The 20,250-nt window shown below is 49.3% G+C and overlaps 1 protein-coding gene and 1 non-coding gene across 2 annotated transcripts in view; both read right to left on the bottom strand.

The window, feature by feature from the left end:
- LOC102507960 (two pore calcium channel protein 1) overlaps positions 1-20,250 on the bottom strand; it is a 33,811-nt gene that overhangs the window by 1,756 nt on the left and 11,805 nt on the right. Inside the window, exons 5-18 of the mRNA XM_032469557.1 lie at positions 17,440-17,556; positions 17,225-17,343; positions 16,959-17,060; positions 15,499-15,625; positions 13,511-13,712; positions 10,080-10,224; positions 9,349-9,534; positions 8,335-8,399; positions 7,473-7,560; positions 6,440-6,509; positions 3,339-3,558; positions 3,143-3,233; positions 972-1,085; positions 631-746 (exon numbers count right to left, since the gene is read on the bottom strand). Coding sequence (XP_032325448.1) covers positions 631-746; positions 972-1,085; positions 3,143-3,233; positions 3,339-3,558; positions 6,440-6,509; positions 7,473-7,560; positions 8,335-8,399; positions 9,349-9,534; positions 10,080-10,224; positions 13,511-13,712; positions 15,499-15,625; positions 16,959-17,060; positions 17,225-17,343; positions 17,440-17,556 — 1,762 coding nt within the window. The remainder of the gene's footprint in view (positions 1-630; positions 747-971; positions 1,086-3,142; positions 3,234-3,338; positions 3,559-6,439; positions 6,510-7,472; positions 7,561-8,334; positions 8,400-9,348; positions 9,535-10,079; positions 10,225-13,510; positions 13,713-15,498; positions 15,626-16,958; positions 17,061-17,224; positions 17,344-17,439; positions 17,557-20,250) is intronic.
- Positions 1,489-1,593, bottom strand: LOC116660405. The gene has a single exon (XR_004315913.1). It is a non-coding gene; the product is annotated as a U6 spliceosomal RNA (small nuclear RNA).

The raw sequence follows: 20,250 nt of genomic DNA, 5'->3' as shown, positions 1-20,250 counted from the left end.
CTCAGATGGGTTTGGGTTTCCGCAATCGTTAATTCACTGAGAATTAATAAAGTGACCAAACAATGAGTTGTTAAGGGACCCCATGTCCCAGGCACATTGTGAGGCCCTGGGGATACAATGGAGAGAGAAAAGAGACACAGCCCTGCACATGTGGAGCTTTAAGTCTGCAGGGAAGACGGATGGCGACCAGTCACCTAAGGATGAATGTGCAGGTGACGTGCAAAAGGAGGAGAGCTAGGGGGCTGCACAGGAGTACCTGGGGGCTTCCCTGAGGAAGTGCTGCTTAAGCAGAGGCCTGCAGGAGATGGGGCCTTAATGATGCAGGCGAGGTGAGACCACAGGAAGCCTGTGCAAAGGCCCTGTGGCAGGATGGAGCAGGGGAGCCAAGGAAGTAAAGGCCAGCAGGGCTGAAGGGCAGAGGCAGGGGGGGTCCTGGGGGCAGGAAGAGAGGCTGAGATATTGAGGGGAACCAAGCATGTGGGCCCCAGAGGCCATGGCAGGGGCCCTTGTCTTTACCCTTGAGCCACTGAAAGCCCCTGAAGGTCAGATTTGCATTATGGAAACATCTCACTGGCTGCTGTGAGTGAGGAAGATGGATTGGAGGAAGTTCCGCATTGGCTTAAGACTTACTTTTAGATGCAATTCTGAAGTACAGTCCTTTCAAGTCCTTCTTTTTGTTATCTTCAATGAAGCCACTGTCCTTGGCATCCATGTTCTCAATGAGCCTCCCATCCTGCACTTTTTCCCTTTGGGGAGGAAAAGACGGCATGAACACATCCAGGTCCCTCCAATGAGTCCCTCTCTGTTCCCCCAGCCACAGCCCCATTGTCTCCCATGTAGCTGGTGAGGGTCCCGAGAACTGGCACCCAGGACCAGGCTGGCTGCCACAAGGCCTCAGTGATTAAACGTGGTCAGGACCTGCCGGGAACATTCCACAAAGTCCATGCGGGATGTCAGGAAATGCTACTCACTCTTGGACCCCCACTCCAAGCTCTTGAATCTTCTTCTCAATGGCAGTTTCTACTTCACTTTTTTCTAACGAATATGCCACAAAAAACGCCTCCAAGATGAACGCTATGAAAATACTGAGAAAGAGGTGGAGTCAGTCGTAGTCCAGGTGACGGGGAATCCTGGCTCCGGAGAGTGTTTGAGCCCAAATTAAAAGGCCCATCTTTGCAAAGAAAATGCAACATGGAGAAGAAACAACAAAAATGTCTCTCAAGAATTGGGCACAACTTTCTTTCATCTGGAAAATTATTCTTCCTCTATATCCTTTTTAAGCAGTGACTATTAAGAAGAAAATATAGTTAATTTTTTTAATCACAGTTTTTAAGGGTCTAAAAATTTAAACCTTTAGAGTTTAAAGGTTTTAGACTCCATTTAGAGGTATTAATAAAATTGGCTATATTCCCCGTGTTGTACAATATATCCTGTAGCTTATTTTATACACAAAGTTTGTGCCTCTTAATCCCCTACCTCTAAGCTGCAAAAATAATGCAACATTGCATGAATTTGCATGTTATCCTTGCGCAGGGGCCATGCTAATCTTCTGTGCCATTCCAGTTTTAGTATACATGCTGCCAGAGTGAGCACAAAAATAAAGTTTATTTAAAGGGGAAGCTTAGACCAAACATGTGTTGGTAGACAATTCTCCGTGAACGTTTCATGTTTCTGCACAGTCCGGGTCCTCTGAGCAAAGGCACCAAGAGCCAATTTAGGGATGTCAGCCTCCAGAGATGCTCCAGGCTAGTAAAGCTTAGTGCTGCCTCCTCCCCAGACGCCGTCCAGCGTAGCTCACAAAATAAAGATCTGCTTACATTCGGGGCTGAAAATAAGGTCTTTCTCTTTCTCTCTCTCTCCAGAGGGGAGGATGGGAGGTTCCCCCCCAACCCCAGCTCCACCGATCAGTTTCCTCATTTTGGAGTTCCCCTCCTGCAGTGCAGCCCAGCCCGGCTGGCCCTCCTCATTGCTCAGTGGGGATTAGGGCTCAGGAACCTGATACAAGCATCGCTCTGGCTGCAGCTCCCGCAACGAGTGACAAACTTTCTCTGCGTCTGACCCGAGGCGCCATGCCTCCTGTCACTATACAAATGTGACATACAGGCAGACTAACCTGTTGGCTTGCGAGCAGGTGGGATCCCAGTCCCTTCACCGTTTCTGACTGTTAACCTGATGCTGATGGAGCCCAGGGCTGTCGCCACACCCACGTGCTTTGGGGAGGAAGGCAGCAGAAAAACCCTACAGCCTTTCACGCTGCCTCAACCTGCTCCTTCCAGCTCTCTGGAAACTTCTCTAGGAGCCACTCGGGGAGGCATTTCTCTCCCTCGTTCCTACTACGTATTCCATTCAGACCGTGTGGGACAAGCGGGTCTGAGCAGCACCACGCAGTTTCCGCTCCTCCCCGCCCTCCGCCTGGACGTTCTTGAGCCACAGTCAGCAGGATGGCGGCCAAGGCAGCCCTGATGTAACAAGGAAGGCATGGGACTTGGCTGTCACCCCAGGAGCTGCGGGCCCCAGGCTCTGAGAGGAGAATGACAGCCAGAAAGCCTCTCCGGTAGAACCAGGGAGCCAGAATCAGACTCGTAAGCTGGAGGGAAAGCCCTTGGGAGTGATGAGATGTCCCAGCAGCTTTCAAACAGTGACTGAGCTCCCCATGGGAAGAGGGGTCAGGGCAGGCCTGGAACCCATGACGAGGATTAACCAGCGGCACACTTCCACTCTACCTGTGCTGAGACAGGGGAGGACCAGAGCTCGACGACAAGGGAACTGACTCTTATAGATTCTAAAGAGTCCCAGGAGTTGGACGGATTTCAGCAGAGGGTGGACAGCAATTCACAGGGATGTTCTAACAGTGGTTCAGTCCCAGTGGGGAAGGGTAGGGAGACTACTGGCCAGGACCCCCTGATTCCTTCAGACCCAAACAACTTCTGAGGCTCTGAGATGTGGACCGTGTGCCGACGGGCACGGCTGGCTGAGACTGTTGAACACAAATGTGAGCCAAGTAAAACACCTCCCTTCTGGCACCTTAGCATCCAGTGGGGGGAGCTGGGACCCGCCCACGCGGTACCTGAGGGTAGAACTGGGGAGGGGGGAGGTGCAGGCAGCTAAGGCACTGAGAGGGGAGACCAGGGAGTAAACTCACTTAACAATGAGGATGACGACCACGATGTGGAACCCGATGAAATACAGCTTTGCCACCTGGTGAGTCACGAGGGCAAAGCCGTCAGCGAGGAGTATGAAGCTGAGGAACCAAACCGTGGAGGAGCCGAGACCTAATCCTCCTGGGAGTCACCCTCGGCACCTCCCTGGCCCCCAGCCTGCCTCTGCGGAAAGGATATTGTGCCACTGGTTGACCACCGTGAGCTCCACCAGCAGGATGAGCGAGGAGCCCAGGTGGTTGAAGTTGTTCCTGCAGTACTTGCCTCGGGCAAACGCTGAGTCTCTCAAGGCTGAGTTCCCACACGTCAGGGCATCCGGACTGGTGGAGTTGGGGCCAAAGAAGTGGACTCTGCCGTGGAACGCTTCCATCCCGATGATGGCAAACACGTAGTAGACCACCTAGGATGGGCGGCACCGGTCACCGGTGGGCATATGGGGCGAGGAGCGTGCAGGAGAGGAGGAGGATGCGGACACCGGGCCCTGCACCGAGGGCCAGAAGAGAGGGCTGCCACCCTCCTCGTTCCAGGGACGGTGCCCTCTGCCCAGCCAAGAGTTCCACCAGCAGCATGAAGAGAGAAGGGACAGGGGACATGGCCAGCTGGACCACACCATGACCTCTTCCATGGTCTTTTACAAAGTCAAAATGAAGCTGCTAGCAAGTTCGTGGGTTAAATACTCAATAAATAATAGTTAGTCCCCCAGGGAAAAAATAATAAAGCTGGATCTTTACTTTGTTTTTTATAACAAAATAAATTCCAAAGGTACCAAAGGGTTAAATGTAAAAACCAAACTATAAAGGAGCTAGAAAAACATCGAGTAGAAGAAACTCTTATAAGCACAACATAAAACCAGAAACTACCATATGACCCAGGAATCCCACTCCTGGGCTTGTGTCCAGAAGGAAATCTACTTCAGGATGACACCTGCACCCCAATGTTCATAGCAGCACTATTTACAATAGCCAAAACATGGAAACAGCCTAAATGTCCATCAACAGGTGACTGGATAAAGAAGATGTGGTATATTTATACAATGGAATACTACTCAGCCATAAAAACCGACAACATAATGCCATTGGCAGCAACATGGATGCTCCTGGAGAATGTCATTCTAAGTGAAGTAAGCCAGAAAGAGAAAGAAAAATACCATATGAGATCGCTCATATGTGGAATCTAAAAAACAAAAACAAAAACAAACAAACGAACAAAAACAAAGCGTAAATAAAGGACAGAAATAGACTCACAGACAGAGAATACAGACTTGTGGTTACCAGGGGGGTGGAGGGTGGGAAGGGATAGACTGGGATTTCAAAACTGTAGAATAGACTACACTGTATAGCACAGGGAAATATACACAAAATGTTATGATAACTCACAGAGAAAAAAATGTGACAATGAGTGTGTATATGTCCATGAATGACTGAAAAATTGTGCTGAACACTGGAATTTGACACAACATTGTAAAATGATTATAAATCAATAAAAAATGTTAAAAAAAAAAACCAGGAACTATAAAGTGAAAGATCCACAAGTATGACCATACAATTAACGTAAACTTTTATACAGACAAAAAATAACAGAAAGCCTTTACTTAGGAAGAACAAAAACAAACGAATGATGGATGAGGAAAAATAATCAGTCTGTATACAACTTACCAAGGACCTCTTTCCTTCATCAGCAAAACCTCTCTCAAATCATACAAAAAATAAAACTAATAGAAAATGGACCAACAATATGAATAGGCTGCTTATTTAAAAAAAATAAGCATAAGTGGCCACAAGAGAATAGAAAAGACACTCAGCCTCATGAGTAACTAAAGAAACGCATGTCGAAATCACACAGGGCTGTCTTCTCACCCATCCGATTGGAGGATATGGAAATGTTTACCAAACCCAGCTGAGAGGGGTACAGAGAAACAGACGCTGTCACACGGTGGCATTTGGAACATCCAAGGAGTACATGTTTTGGAAGGCAATTTGCCAACATTGACCCAAAGTTTGAACACATTTACCTTCTGACCCAGCAGTTCCACTCCTAGGAATTACCCAACAGACACATGCACAGAAACCAGGACAAGTTCAAGAATGGTCCTCACCCCTCATCTGTGATGGCACAGAGGTGAAGCTCCAGTGGTCTGTCAGTGAAGGGGCTGGTCAGCCATGTCTGGAGTCTTCCCTCAGTGGGACACTTTTCTTTTTGTTTGTTTATTTTCTTGACCCCTCATTTCTTTCTTTTATTTTTTTTAATTTTTATTGAAGTGTAGTTGATTTATAATGCTAGTTTCAGGTGTACATATACAAACACATATATTTTTTCTTTTTGGATTCTTTTCCACCATAGGTTATTACAAGAAATTGAATATAGTTCCCTGTGCTGTACAGTAGGACCTTGTTGTTTATCTATTTTATATATCGTAGTATGTGAGAGGGACATTCTTCGTCATAGGAGAACTCACACGGGTGCATGTGTCCCCCAGGACACGGGACAAAGATATCAGAGAGAAGAAAGTTGCTCAACATTTGATACCAATGATCCCATTTGACACAGCAATAAACTGGATATGCACACGCATGGGTGTGACATCCTTGTACACATGGAAATGTTTAGGAAGCATCAGGTGACACTCTTAATAATGGCTGCCTCTGGGAGAGAGGCACATGGGGGCTGGGAATGGGTGACCTGCGTGAAGTCCACTTTTCATTCTTTGGCGCTAATTGAACTTTTTACCATTATGACAGAACAGAAAAATGGGTACCCCAAATCAGAGTGCCCACCACAGTCTGAGCCTCCTGGTCCAGAGCGTGGACTCACTCCCGGGCAGGAGGCTCCAGCCTCCTTGCAGCCGTGCATGGCTACAGTCTTACCACTGGGGACCTCGGGGAGAAGGTGGGCTTTCTTTGTGAGCAGAACAAAGAAGGATCCAAGGCCAGGGGTAGTGGAGTGGGGGGTCGAGCAGGCACAGCCACAAGCTGGAAGGAGCCTACATCCCTGAGAACCACCTGGTGGCCCGGAATACCTACCTGGACCATGGGTGAGAAAGAAACTCTAACGGGTTAACCCACTGACGTCGTGGTGTTTATTCCAGCAGCCAGTGTAGCTGGACTGCTATGCGCCCAGCGTTTCTAGACTCTTGATATTTCTAAAAATGGCTACTAGAAACCAGTGAATCTCATTGACTTAATCTCCCTTTCCTTCCCTCACTTTAAGGTTTACTGAGAGTTGCTGAGCGTGAACATCTGACCCCTTACTTCACTTAGAACAGAAACAGAGCAGCCACTCACCAAGACAAGTCCGCCAAAAGTCAGCATCGTGGGGCCGATGTTAATCAAGGTGGTCACGATAACCCGGAACCTGGGATAAAACAGTTTCCGACACAAGGCAAAAGGACGATGGAACACTGACCCCGCGCGGGCAGGCTTGGTTTAGTGCCCCGCCCCCAGCCCTGGGTCTGCTCTTTAAATGCTGTCAGGAATTTGCCTTTACAATTTTATCAGAACCAGTCCATCTAAAGAGCTGAGGAGGGAGTTAACTTGTAGTTTCTCCTGAAGCAAAACAAAGCAAGACAGTTTTTTAAAAACGTACGAAAGATAATCACAGAGTTTCACAAGTAAGACACAGGTGGGTGTGGAGGTTGAAAAACCATCTCGCCTCACCTGCGTTTCTCCCCACACCTTGTCCTTCATCAAACCTCCAGCCTGTTTTAAGGCTGATCTGTGACGTAGGTTGAAAACTATACATTTTGCAGAAGATCAGGACAGTCCTCAGATGGAGGCACCCCCACTCACTCTGAAAGGAACCTGGCCTCTCCAAACTAGGGTAGGTTTTCCCAGGTTTGGGGATCAGATTCCTGCAGTTGGCACTCAAGTTCTGCCTCTTTCGAGCTGTGCACCACTGGGGGAAATGCTTAACCTCTCTGAGCTTTACTGTCATCACCTGTGAACTAGCGGATCGTAAAAGCCCCTGCATCAAGGGCTGTTAAGGGGATTTAACAAGACAATGGTGAGCACACTCAGCTGCCATCACGACCACTGCCCAGTCACTAGGCTGCACACACAGCTGAGGGAGCAGGTCACAGGGATAAAAGTGACCGACAGAATCCCTTTCATGCGGAATGGCCATGTGGGTGCTCTTCCCCATCTTCACGGGCTCCCTTCCCCTCCTCACTGCCCCCAGAGAACCCAGATCCTCTAAACAAGTTACATCCTGGGTTCACAGCTGAGTGCGTTTATAGTTCCACCACCGCAGGGTGGTTTCTGTCCCGCCCAAGGTGGGGGACCACCCAGGTACAGCCATTTCTCGTGGCTTCACCTTTACCTCTGAATGCTGACAATGACCCTTAAGAGCCGGAGTATTCTCAAAATCAAGACAATATCCAGTATCTGCTGACTGTTGTATTTTCTTGCTGGAAAAAGAACACAATCATGTAACGTTGCGTTTTCTGAGCACCTCTGGCTTGACCCTTTTACTCATTGAGGTCTGAGACTCTGTGGGTCCTGGGAAAAGATGGGCGTCACCTCAAGAACAGGGCGATGGCCCTGAGCAATGAGGGAGTACTGCCTAGAGTCACTCAGCCCCCCAGCGAAGCAAAGCCACGCTGAGCGTCCCCTCCAGCCCCTAGAGCTACAAATCACGAGTGTGGAAGCAGACTTCAGACCATCATCAGTGACTGTGCATCCCGTTCTACAGAAGAACACATTTCAACAAGCCCTTCCTCCCCAGCATTCATTTCACAGCCACATTAAGAAGGTGCTGTATCTCTAAGCAGTCCCTGCCGTCTACAGGAAGGAGCGTGTGTGTCAGCAGTGGGACATGCTGGGGAGCCAGGGGAGGGTAGAAAGAAGCGGGTGGTGGACAGAGGCTGGTGCTACAGCTGGACGCTGGGCGGGGGCCAACACAGGCAGAGGGTCAAGGATGAGCCCTGACACCAAGGGCAGTTTTGGAGGGATGACCAGGTGAGTCTTAGGGCTGGCAGACACCTACAAGTGAAGTCTCTAACATACAGTTAAACACAAAGCAACCATCCTTCTCCAGAACAAGGGACACTCTGACTACTTCTCTTGTGTCCCCACTGCCTCGCCCCAAACACCTTAGTGGCGCACCATGGATATTCTACAAAGACTACTGACTGAACGCACAATCCCGGGAGGCAGGGAATCTGAGAGTCAGTGGCACTGACCTGACTGGATGGTTGTGTTGGCCACAGTGGCCACCAGGGCTGCAATGATGATCAGCGTATCAAACCTAAAAATGCAGAGGCAGCGTCACCGAGGAATCAAGGGGAAGGGCCGTCAAGCTCAGGGCACGATGGATCCCGAGAAAACTCTGAATTCAATTATCTGATGCGAAGCAACGATCCAGCCACCCAACTGATCCAGCCATGATTTTTAGGACAGCAGATACAAACACTCTGATCGTTTACTGGCTGTTCCAATGAACCATCTCCAGGGAGATTTGTATGAATCAGGTAACTGGTATCACTCTGTCTTCCAATAACTATCTACTTGCAAGAATACTTTGGTACTTTTTCAGAACACGACGTATAATCTTTCTTGGCATTAATTTTACTAATTGCATCGTAAACTTTTCAACTAAAAGGTTCATCACTTCTTTCCAACAATGGTGCCACAGTGACAGACAACACCGGCCAGGTCCCATTGGGCCACACGTAGTGAGTTTCTTGGCACTGAGAGCAGTGACCACAAAGATCCAACCCTGCCAAGCTATGCACCAGGCCAGTGTCTCGCGGTGCCTGGCAGTGGCACCTGAGATGGTCTGCGGCATGTAAGCAATGGTTTGAGACCAGGAGGTACACAGACTGGGTCACAGGAGGTCACAGGAGACACACCTAGCCCAGGGAAGAGCTTGTCCAACCACACAGGCCAAGTTTTCTGATAAAAGACCAGGGAGTGGGCCGGGGAGCTATGGAAGAAACTGTCTCACTGGGTGTGATATTCGAAGGTCCTCTCCAAATCCAAGATGCCATCATCTGCAATTCTAATTTTAGAATCATTCAAACTACATAAGTAACAGTTGTGACTGAGCCAGCTGTTCCCCTGCCCCCAAGATTTCATCATAAGATGCCTCAAAACTAAGCAGATGGAGCTTGTAAAACTCCAACTTTATTCCCCAGACCATGGCAGGAGGCCCCTCTCTTCTCCCACGGCCCCCTCCTCAGAACACACGGACTCACCAGTTCCAGAACTGCTTCCTTCCAAAATACGCTCTGGGCTCATACGTGTACAGTTTCAGGAGGATCTCAATGATGTAGAGAGAAAGGAAAAGCCATTCCGCATAGGAAATGAAGGGGTTTTTCTCATCCAGAGCAATGAATATGGCATTTATTAGGATGATGACATCATAAGCCCAGACAAAAACCCTGGCAGGAGGGAAAAAAAGAAGAGATCCAATCAGGACGCGTGTCAGTTAGACTGATCAAACATAGGTTCTCCAATCAAGATAAATGACTCTTTATGGAGCACATCTACTTGGGAATAAAAGATGGACTTAACACTGGCATCCTTGACGACCATTCCAGCAACTCTAACTCGTGTCTTCTTCCCACATACTTTACAGAGTCAAAGGGCCATATTTGATATCCACTTCCTAGTGACTCTGATGGGGCTGGAACTTCCTGAATTCAGAGAGTGGTCAGCTTCCCTGGATCTGGAAGCACGTCCAGTCTGCGGCCCCTGAGCACCAGGAAATATCAAAGAAGGAAGCAGAATCTAGACGCCTGTCCTTTGGCTGAAGTTAAAACACAGCATGTCCAGAACTCCCTCCATGCCTCCCTGAGAAACCAAAAGCAGCAAGCAGGTGGCTGATTTACAGCTTCAATGACGAAGCACATTCAACCCAGACAGCATCAACAGAGTCTTCTATTTTTAAAGCAATTTGAGGGAAAACTGGCCCGGTCTCACTTGCCTGTGCCGAACCACCTTCTGGACCAAGAGGCTTGCAGACGACTGGTATACCCGAGGCATCCAGGCTTCCAGTGGGTGTCTCTTGACATTGATGGTGATCACCTGGATGTTGAGGAGGTCAGGCAGGCGTAGAAAGTTCACTTTGTCTGCAGTAAAAAAAAAAAAAATGACCCCTTAATACATGGCCACTGTGACAATAAGGTCCAAAGGGTGAAGCCAACTCAGCACAGACTCTCGGATCTGCATTTCACAGGTGAAGAGCTGAAGCCTTAAAGGGTGGAGGCCGAAGACCAAGGGGCCAAGGAGTGGCACAGCCTCCCACCCATCCTGACTCAGACCCTCAGCCCGCCCAAGACAGCCAGCCCAAGCATGTGACTTTGCTAGTTCACAGATGCCACCGCCTCACTCCCTGCCTTCCACCCTGCTTTTCTCCTCACTCAGGCCATCACTGCTTTCCATGTGTGCCTGACCTACCTTCCCAGCCTCAACCCCCCTCCCCTTCCTCCTCACGAAGCCTCCAAAGCAGGTATAATCCATACCCTTCCCGTTGAACTCCTACCCTCTTCTCTGCCCACCCTCCCTCTCCACCTCTTCTCAGGGACTCACTCAAACCCAGAGCCTCCACAACAGGTTGGCCCATCACCGCAGGCCAAAGTGCGGTGGGCACTTTCCTGACCAGCCTGGACCCACCCAGCTGCTGGGTCGATGCTCTCTGGACTTGCTGAGCGCCCAGGCTACCCTCCACCACCCCAAGCACTTCTCCCCGACCAGGTAGGTCAGATGTTGACCACGAGTCAACTGAGCTGGTTCTCAAACCCGTTTGTGCATTAACTTCCTGTTACCTATAACTTAAAGAAACATCACATCAGCAGATGAAGTCAGATTGTACATAGAGTGCTGCTGCTTCTTTGAAAACCAAGTTGAATGCTTTGCAAACTTTAAAGAAAAGTGCTGAAGGGGGAAAGGCATAGCTCAAGTGGCAGAGTGCATGCTTAGCAGGCACAAGGTCCTGGGTTCAATCCCCAGGGCCTCCTCCAAAAAATAAATAACTAAACCTAATAAGGAAGGAAGGAAGGAAGGAAGAGAAAGAAAGAAAGAGAGAGAGAGAGAAAGAAAGAGAGAGAAAGAAAGAAAAAGAAAAGTGCTGAAATAAATTTCAGATCATGTAGAGCTGACACAGCTGTTCAAGACTGGGATGGAGGTTTTAAATCCTAGAATGCTTCTCACTTAGAGGGCTGGCAGGAGGCTGGCCTCCATTTCAAGTTTTCAGAAGTAAACAGCGAATCCTGGTTCTACAGGTGCCACCACAGTGTGGTTTATGCAAGAAGAATGATGGGGAACTGCCATCAACAGACACTCAGGCAAACAGAAAGCCTCAGCCCATCAGATGTGTGGCCTCATCTGAGTGAAGAGCCTGAATTTGACAAAACCCCTCAGTGACATGGAACAGTCACGCTGCTACTTCCCCAGGAGCCATATAGTCCTAAGAATAAGAGAGTGCATGAGTCCATCCAGTTGGATGAAAGACGCTCTTAGATATCCCAGGAGAGCTTAGTCCCTGTGTCTTTACAGTTAGGAGCACAATGCACGCACATATCTTAATAGCTGAAGGCATGAACTGAAGCATGGCCTCGGAGAATTACGTGACGTGATAACTTGGATCCAGGGACCTTGGCCACGTGAGCCCCTCCATCGGAGAGGTAGGGAGATGCTGCCATGACAACCATAAGCAAGGTTTGGAGTGACCTACCAACAGGAACCCAGCCAAAACCTCAGCCATTAAATAACCTCAACCAGCAGGGAACCCATCAGTCTCCCTGGGCTCACATCATTAAATCCAGAAGATTCTGTAGAACAAGAAAGGACAAAGAGAATCAAAACCATGGTAATTTTGTGTCAAGAAGGAATCTGTCCCCCATCTGATACTTTATGGTGGAGATCAAGAGTCAGCAAACTTTCTTCTGTAAAGGGCCAGAGAGTGAATACGTTAGGGTTTGTGGGCTGTGCGGTCTCTGTTTCAACCACTCAGTTCTGCTGTCATAGCACAAAAGCCGCCATAAACAATACACAAGTGGATGCGCCTGGCTGTGTTCCAGTAAAATTTTATTCAGAAGCGCAGGCAGTGCGCCATATGTAGCCTGTGGAACATAGTCTGCCAAGCCTCGGTGTAGATCCATCACTTGATCCGTATCCTCTGTTAATAATAATTCGAGTCAGCTCTTTTCTTTCCACATTTGCAAGTTCCATGTTTCTCAGTTTAACACTAGATTTGCGTCTAACACTTTCAGCACTAATGGAATTCCAATGTTCAGCCTTGGAAACCACAAATGCCCATAACTGCTGACCGAGGGGGACAGTGAGAACGTTCGGAGAACGGTGGTTCTCCCTTGCCTGTGCTGAGTGGAGACTATCACGAAGCATGAAATTCTGTCTGGCTTTCTGTTATTAAAACTGTCTTTGAAAGTGCTGGTTGAGGGGTAGGTATAGCTCAGTGGTAGAGCACATGCTTAGCATGCCTGAGGTCCTGGGTTCAAGCCCCCTCCCCTCCATTTAAAAAAATTTTTAAATTAAAATTAAAAAATTAAGAAAATGTTGGCTAAACAAAGGAGACTTTGAACCCACAGACATCAGAAATTACTGCTATCACCTATAAAAGATAACCTACGATTCCCAACCTATGATTCCCTAAACACCAGCCAATCTGACTGGCTGTCTTCCCCAAAGATGCCTTTGCCCTGGTAACAGTATTTAAACTGACATTGCTGTTTTGTAAAAAGTAAAATACTGAGAACATTGGCTAAGCCATGAGCTCATGGGTGCTTTCTTTTTGCTACAGCCATGGAGCTCGGATAAAATCTATGGCTCTGATGGAGTCCTTTTGTCAAACCAGATGAGACCTCGTCTCTAATTTACAAATAGGATCCTGACTCAGGTAGCAAAACTGAGCAGGACTCAGTCATGAGCCAGCAAATGGTAGTCAGGGTGGTGGGTGTGTCCTGGGGGAGTCAGGTGGCCCTGGGCAAACGACATAACCTCTGTGGGTCTCAGTTTCCATGCTGACAAATGAGGACAACAAGACCCCCAACTGGGTGAGTCTGGGGACGATCACATACACACAAGGCATGGAAATACTTGCCAATGCCACACGCGGGACAAGCAGGCTCCACATATTATTACTGATAATAACTATCAACAGCTACTACATGACTATTTAGGTTACTTTCAACTTTTCACATCTAAATGCTAAATGCAATTTAGACGTATATTTATACAGCCCTTTTCTGCATCTTAGATGCGCTCCCAAAAGCAGAATCCTGAGAGGGGAAGGAAAATGGAAAAACATCCATCCCATCACTTTTAGAAGCCCCTCCGACCCCCAACCCACGTTCCGATGCACGAGGAAGAGGAACGCTAGTGGCCAAGGCTTCTTACCCACGTGACCCTTCTGTCCCTCGTCCAAGATCCTCAGAAGGAGCTCCAGGTGGGAACTGCTGATGTCCGGTGCCACCACCTTGACCAGCCGCCTCCACTGGGCCTCCTTCACCACAGACTCTGTGCCCACCTTGACTTTCAGAATGTTGAAAGCCTCTATCATTTTGCGACGCTTCAGGTATGCCAGTGTGCGAATCTCGTTCTTTAAAAAAAAACAAAAACAGAATTGTGTTTTGATAAGAGAAAGATTCAAGAAAGCCTTGTGTCTTCGCCCGAAACATTTCAAGGTAATGGAAGAGTCCAAGAGAAGTCACCGACGGGCCTGCGGATGCGCAAGGGACCAAAGCCCTCCAGGCTCCAGGTGCGTGTCCCTGACCCCCCACCTGCAGAAACGGAACTCCGCTTACCCAGTGCAAACCAGGGAGCCCATGACAGGTAATCTGGGTGGGGACAAACAGCAGCAGGAGGCAGACAGGTCCAAGCTCCACTCTGCCCAGGAGGAGGGGAGATTCCGGAAAGGAAGGAAACCGGGTGTGCTGCTGAGAGGGGGCATGCGGGAGAGCGAGGACACAGAGCCACCATTAAGTCCATCGAGAGAGGGGGAGGGGGAGGAAAGGCAGGGAAGTGAAACTAGGCCAGAAGTAAGTGGTCCAGAAAGAAGAGGTCCAGGGCAGGAAGGACAGCGGGGGACTGCCGGGAGCTGCCATTGGCCTGACTGTGCACAGGGAACCTTCCAGAAGGGGGAAGCCCCCTCGAGTTACAGGTGGCCACCTCGATGCCTACCCCTTCTGCTCCCTATAGGGCCTGGTACCCCATATCATCATCACTTAATTGATTACATGGCTGGACCTTAATTTTTAATAGATGCAGCTGTGTCTTCATCACCTTTGGCTCCTCAGGACTTTGGTGTTGGGCACATGAAGCGTGTGTTAAGGTGTGCTTGCTGATGGATTCATCAGCAGAAGATCAATTTTTGAGGCGTGTTACCAAAAGAAACACTTCCCTGGGGGAGAAGGGAGGCAGAGCAACAGTTCTGTCCCGCAGTGAACAAGAGGGGAGGCAGGACAGACTCCCTGGGACAGCTGCCTCCTGCTCAGAGGGAGGAATCCAGAGTCAGAGGGCCACTGGGAGGCCTGACCTTGGGGTCAGGAGCAGCTGGGGTGCCCACAATGCATAGACTCCTCAGGACGTGGACAGGCCAGACACCTTCAAAGGGCAGTTTGGCCAAATCTCAGACTCCAGCCCTACCACCCGCTTCTCCTTGGCTGCAAGCTTTTAAGTTCTTCCCCTTGGTGGGAACATCCCTAAGCCAAGAAAAATTCCTCACAGAATTAAAAGGATCAAAAAGCAAAAGGCTATGTTGTCCCTTAAGGAAAATAATCCTTTGATGAAACCTTTCTCTGTGCAGTTAGTTTTACAATCGGAGAAAACAGCCAGTGGGAAACGTGGGCGGGGCAGTGGCCGTGGCGGGCAGGCGAGACGACAGGTATCCTGGTAGACTCCGGGCTGGAAATAAAGCATGCTCCACTCCAAGCACTCAGAAGCCTCTGCCCACCCAACACCTCGAGGAATTCTCCAGACATCAGTCAAACAGGAAGGCACCAGGGCAGAAACTGTTGGCTTTAAGGAGTTTCTGCTTCTGTTGGAGGGGAAAAAGGAACCAGAATCTTGGAGAATCTCCCAACCCCAGTGATACACATGACAGTTCAAGGAGCCATGAACAATTCGATGCATTAGGAGCGAGGAGCAAAGCCAGGCCCTGCCCCTGCACGTGAGCCTGGGAGACACTGTCAGTCCGATCACAGACTGGGGCAAGGAACCGCCCAGCCCAGCAGAAGAGAGCAAGGTGCCCAACAAGTCTTCAGATTCCCCAAAGCAAAAGGAAAATGGACACTTCAAATATTTAGCTGATGCGTTTGCCAGCCTGCCTCCCACTGCACCCAGCCAGGCACCTGCCCCCACCCTGACCCCTGGGTCATGCGCGTTACCTTTAAGTGCTTCCTGTAATTGTTGTAGACGACAGCCAGAAAGACGGACATGAAGATGTAGGTGTTGATGATGATGTAGGTTATAAAATACAGAGAATACCACCAATTGAACTCATAGGCAGGCATCCTAGAAGGAAATCAGTCTTTCATGGTTTTTCATGCCCTCGGTCCACAGCGCATAGAAGGCTGACCGTAGGTGACATCCCACATGGACAGTCCAGGTGCCGAGGCACAGGGAAACCTCTCTCACAGTAACTCTCCCCCAGACAGTGTGATGGGGCCTCAAAGCCACCAACATCCTTGATGCTAAACAGCTTGCCCCAAACCTGCTTCTGAAATTCTTAGTGCCTTAGACAGGTGCCAACTTTCAAAGCAGGCAGGACCTTGGAGATCCCCCCAACCCATTTCTTCCCTTCACAGTGTGAAAATCAAAAGTCCTAAAAGGAGAGTGACTGACCAGAATTACAGAGGGAATCTGAAACATGGCTCTTGGGTTTACACTCAAGGCTTGTCAGGAACACCAGACTGCCTTGCTGGGCGGCAGATAATTCTCTGTCCGCACTGGGACACTGAGAATCAAAGGGGCGCCCGTAATAATGGCACCGGGACAAAAGGCAGAAACCAGGATGCATTCTCACACCGCCTTTAAAGGCAACTGGATTCTGTTCAGGAGGGGATCTTGTGGGCAGCAGGCTAGGGTCCGAGGGAAAGAGCCAAGAGAACACAAGGAGGGCCAGGAGCTTCACCTTGCTCATTTTTTGCCAGAGCCAGGCCCCAGAGTGAGTAACAATCCAGAACAAGTTGACGTGATGGTCCTTCACAGTACGAGACGACAGGAAACCCACCCCTCCCCGCAGCGCAGGTTGTGATGGGATGGGATTGACATCTGAGGTTAGAGCTCCATGCACACAGAGCTATCTACTCAGTGGGTCACTGTTTAATGATCTTTCCTCCATGAACAAGGCAAATCCACAACACAAAGGTCATTAGAAAAAACCCCGTGATGTTTTCCTCCCAAGTAATGTCCACGTGTGTGGAAAACTGGCACTAGGGGGTGGCGAGAGGTGACAGCCACTAATCTTTACATTTCTTTCCTGTCTCATTTAGCCCAAAAGCCACATCAGTGCTTAGGGGAACAAGCCATGATTCCTTACAAAAATGGCTTAGGCGTCTGAACTCAAGACTCAAAGAAAATCCCAGACGAGAAAGTGGGCTCGACTATTTAAGTTGAATCTCAAGAGATGTCTCCTGTTGCCTTCAGTTTAAAAAAAAAATCATCTAAATTTAGTTTTAGAGAGGGTAGGCTATCTTTAGTGTGAACATTTTGGGTGCTTCAAAAATTTTACAACGAATATGAATAAACAGAAAATCACTATTTTTTTCTCTTACAGCTGCTTTTGACAAAGTGAACTCTGTTCGGGTAACAGATGCCCATGGACCTGAACTGGGGACTCACGTACATGACATCGGGGCTGTTTGCAGTAGTGACCAGCACATAGAGCTCAAACGCTATGTCCAGGATGTTCGTGAAGTAGGGCGATCCTTCCACTGTCTTAAGACCCCTAAAGAGGAACCAACAACACAGAGTGAGAAAGCCCACACACATAAACGAAGTTGTGGTTTCCGACACACTTTCCCCTTTCCCCTTTCGATTCTCTCACCAACAGGCTGAACCCAAACGTGGGAGATTCTCTGGAAGTTTGTACTTCCAGAGCAGCGCACTCACCTGTCCCCAAAGAGCTTCAGGGCCATGAGGGAGAATGTCCCCACACTGAAGATAAACAAGAGGAAGACGTAGAGGACATCAGGCAGCGTGTTCCGGATGCTTCGGAAAGCCCTTCGGATCTGGGAAGACAAAATTTCATTTCACTGACGAGACATCAGCTAATTTTCTGCAAAAACAAAAAACCCGCCCTCGAGTGTCCTACATCACATCCTTACCTGACGGCTTTCGGGGAAGTTAATCAGGAACACGGGCCTTAAGGCCCTTGACCATCGGATGCCGTAGACGTTAAGAGCTTCCAGGATCCCGTAGACAATCAGATCAACCAAGGTCAACTGTGAGAGACACAGGACAGGTGTCAGTACTGCCAGAGGACAGAGCAAGTGTGTGTGGATGCAGGTTTGCTGGCCCAGAAAGAGGCTCCACGACACATAAGAAAAGCAAGTTTCATTGGACAGCATAATCCAGTTTCATAATAGAATATTAATAGCAGTTGTCATTTGAGAGTTTACTATGAGCCATGCTGTCTAATAAGCACTTTTTGTAGATTATTCCATTTTATCTCACCGCACTGATAAAGTGGGCACCGTTGCTGGATGGAAACACTTGAGGCACAGAGAGGGAGATCATGGGGGCCCTGTCACACAGCTAATAAGAGGCGTAGACCTGGCACTGGAACCCAGGTAGTCTGGCATCAGAGCCCTGGCAGCTACGCACACTGCTACGAGCACCCAGACTGCATCGTATTTAACTTTAAACTTTCCTCCAATTCGACATATGATAGAGTTTTCTAGTCTGGCAATGGGGTAAAAATATCTAGAATACAGAAAATCCTGATTAATTCTTATTAATGTCAGTCTGTGATCCTGCAGGCAGGGCAAAAGAAGAACCCAGTGCTATTTTAGAAAAATATAAGTTAAAAAGGAATAATCTACTAACATCAAAAGTGTTAGCTCAGTTCCTTTGGCAGCAAGAGGATCCAGAAAGAGCCAATGCAGAGGAGAGAAAGGATCCAGGAACAGGCTGGTGCTGCCGGTGCACTGGGCACCCACTGAAGGAACCCACCCAGAGCAGCAGGGACAGGCAGATAACAAAAGATTATAGTGTCTGAGAAGACTTCCTGGAGGAGGCACTCTTTGGTGGAATCTCAAAGCAAATAAAATGCTTTAAAAGGAGAAAACCCAGAAAGGTCTAGAGCCATGGCAGGAAGGCATCCTAAAGGGACACCTGGGGAAACAGAGGGTCCCGAGGTAGGGGCGGGGGGAGCAGGAAGTGACGAGACTGATGGCAGGGGCTTTGAGGACCAGGCTAAAAAGGTAAGTCTTATTCCCAGGGTCTGGGGAACCCAGAAAGTCTTTCGGGTAGGGGTGATGGAGCCAAAGGAGTGAGATCTCCCTGGTAACAGATGCAGGACAGACTTGGACAGGGCAACCGCGTATCCTCAACCAATTCACTCCATACACCTTTACGGAGCGCCTCTTGCATGCAGGGCATTGTTCTAGTGCTGGAGGAGGAGCAAAGAGCCAGCTGGAAAGTGCCTGCCCTCGCGGAGCGCGTACTCCGGTGGGAAGGAACATCCCTGATGATAAGTATGCTCTTTGGCAGGTGGCCAGACCTGCTCTGGAGAAAACCCAGGTGAGGATGGGGCTGAGGGCGTGCAGGGAGGTGGCATGGGAGGGGTCCTACGGGGGAGGGACACAGAGCCCAGCCACGACAAGGAGTTTGGCTTTTCTCTGATGGGAAATGGGAAGTTGCTGGATGATCTGAAGCAGGAAGCACGCGGACTGGACTTAGGCTTGAAAAGTGCGCATGTGCACACCATATTCTAGACACCGTGCCAGGAGTTTTAGGGGATGAGGAGGGACCTCTGACCCGGGCCTGAGAGGGGGCCATGTAGCAAAAAAGGCCCTGAAGGAGGTACATGCTCCCCTGGAGGAGAGCAGGGGTGCCTTTTTCTATTTTACAGCCTGTCTGTATTGTATGGATTTCTCTTTCTTCCAAAAATAGCCTCCCCCCCAACTTGTTTCTTTCAGTTTTCCCACCCATCCCATCCTCCACCTTCCTGTGTCAGGCGACGTTGCGTTATGGGCGGAACCCAAGCTGTGGTCACAGGCACTACCCCAGATTGAGCATTCTTGTATTCGTTCGTTTTTCAGTAATAGAAAGTGAAGCTATTTCTAAAAAATAAGAACAGATAGACACTCTGCATATTCTGAGAGTTCGGTAGACGTGAAAAACAGGGAAGTCAGAACAAGTACTTAGAGAAAGGGTGAGAAAAGACAGTGAATATTCCACACAAAAGAGACACTGCCAATGGGGGAAGAGCCGGCGGTGCTTGACGGACAGCATGCAGCTCGGGCAGCTGGATGGAGGGGACCTCTGGAGGCACCTTTGCAAGACTGGTGGCGCCAGAGTGCTCGACAGTCCCAGGGGCATATAGACACTTTTTGAGCAAGGAAGGTTGTGATCGGAGATGTGACTGCGGAGAATGAATCCAGCAGCGGCATCTCAAATGCACGTATCAAGGATCTGAGGTTAAGGTGACCATGGCAGTTCCTCAAAGGGATGACAGGGGCCTGGACCACATCTTGAGAAAGGAATGGAGTGCAGTCGAGAGAGAATGCATGGCCATATCAGATCATGGCAATGGTCCCCATGGGGAGGAGGGGAAACGCGGCAGGAGACATCCTAGCGGGGGCTGGGGGAGGATGGAGGAGAGAGAGAAGGGAGGGGATCTTGACGAGGAAGACGGGATGAGTGCTGGGAGACAGAGCACCACAGACCAACGAGAAGAAGGTAAGTTCGGTCCCACTGAGTCTGAGTTCAAACACTGATGGGGAAACAAGTAGCAAGCAACTGGCCGTGGAGTGTAGAATCTCAGAGGGGAAACCGGGGTCAGCTACAGCCTGGGGACCCCCACCCACCCCGTGTTCGTGGAAGCCCTGAGGATGGGTGGTCCTCTTAGGAAAGACCATCAGGTAGAAAGGGCAGAGGTGGGGACACCGAGCCCTGGGTTAACTGGGAAGGAC

This window comes from Camelus ferus, chromosome 28, assembly GCF_009834535.1.
Source record: "Camelus ferus isolate YT-003-E chromosome 28, BCGSAC_Cfer_1.0, whole genome shotgun sequence".
Lineage (NCBI taxonomy): Eukaryota > Metazoa > Chordata > Mammalia > Artiodactyla > Camelidae > Camelus > Camelus ferus.
The sequence above is the reverse complement of the archived record's forward strand: the minus strand, read 5'-3'. Positions and strand labels throughout refer to the sequence as shown.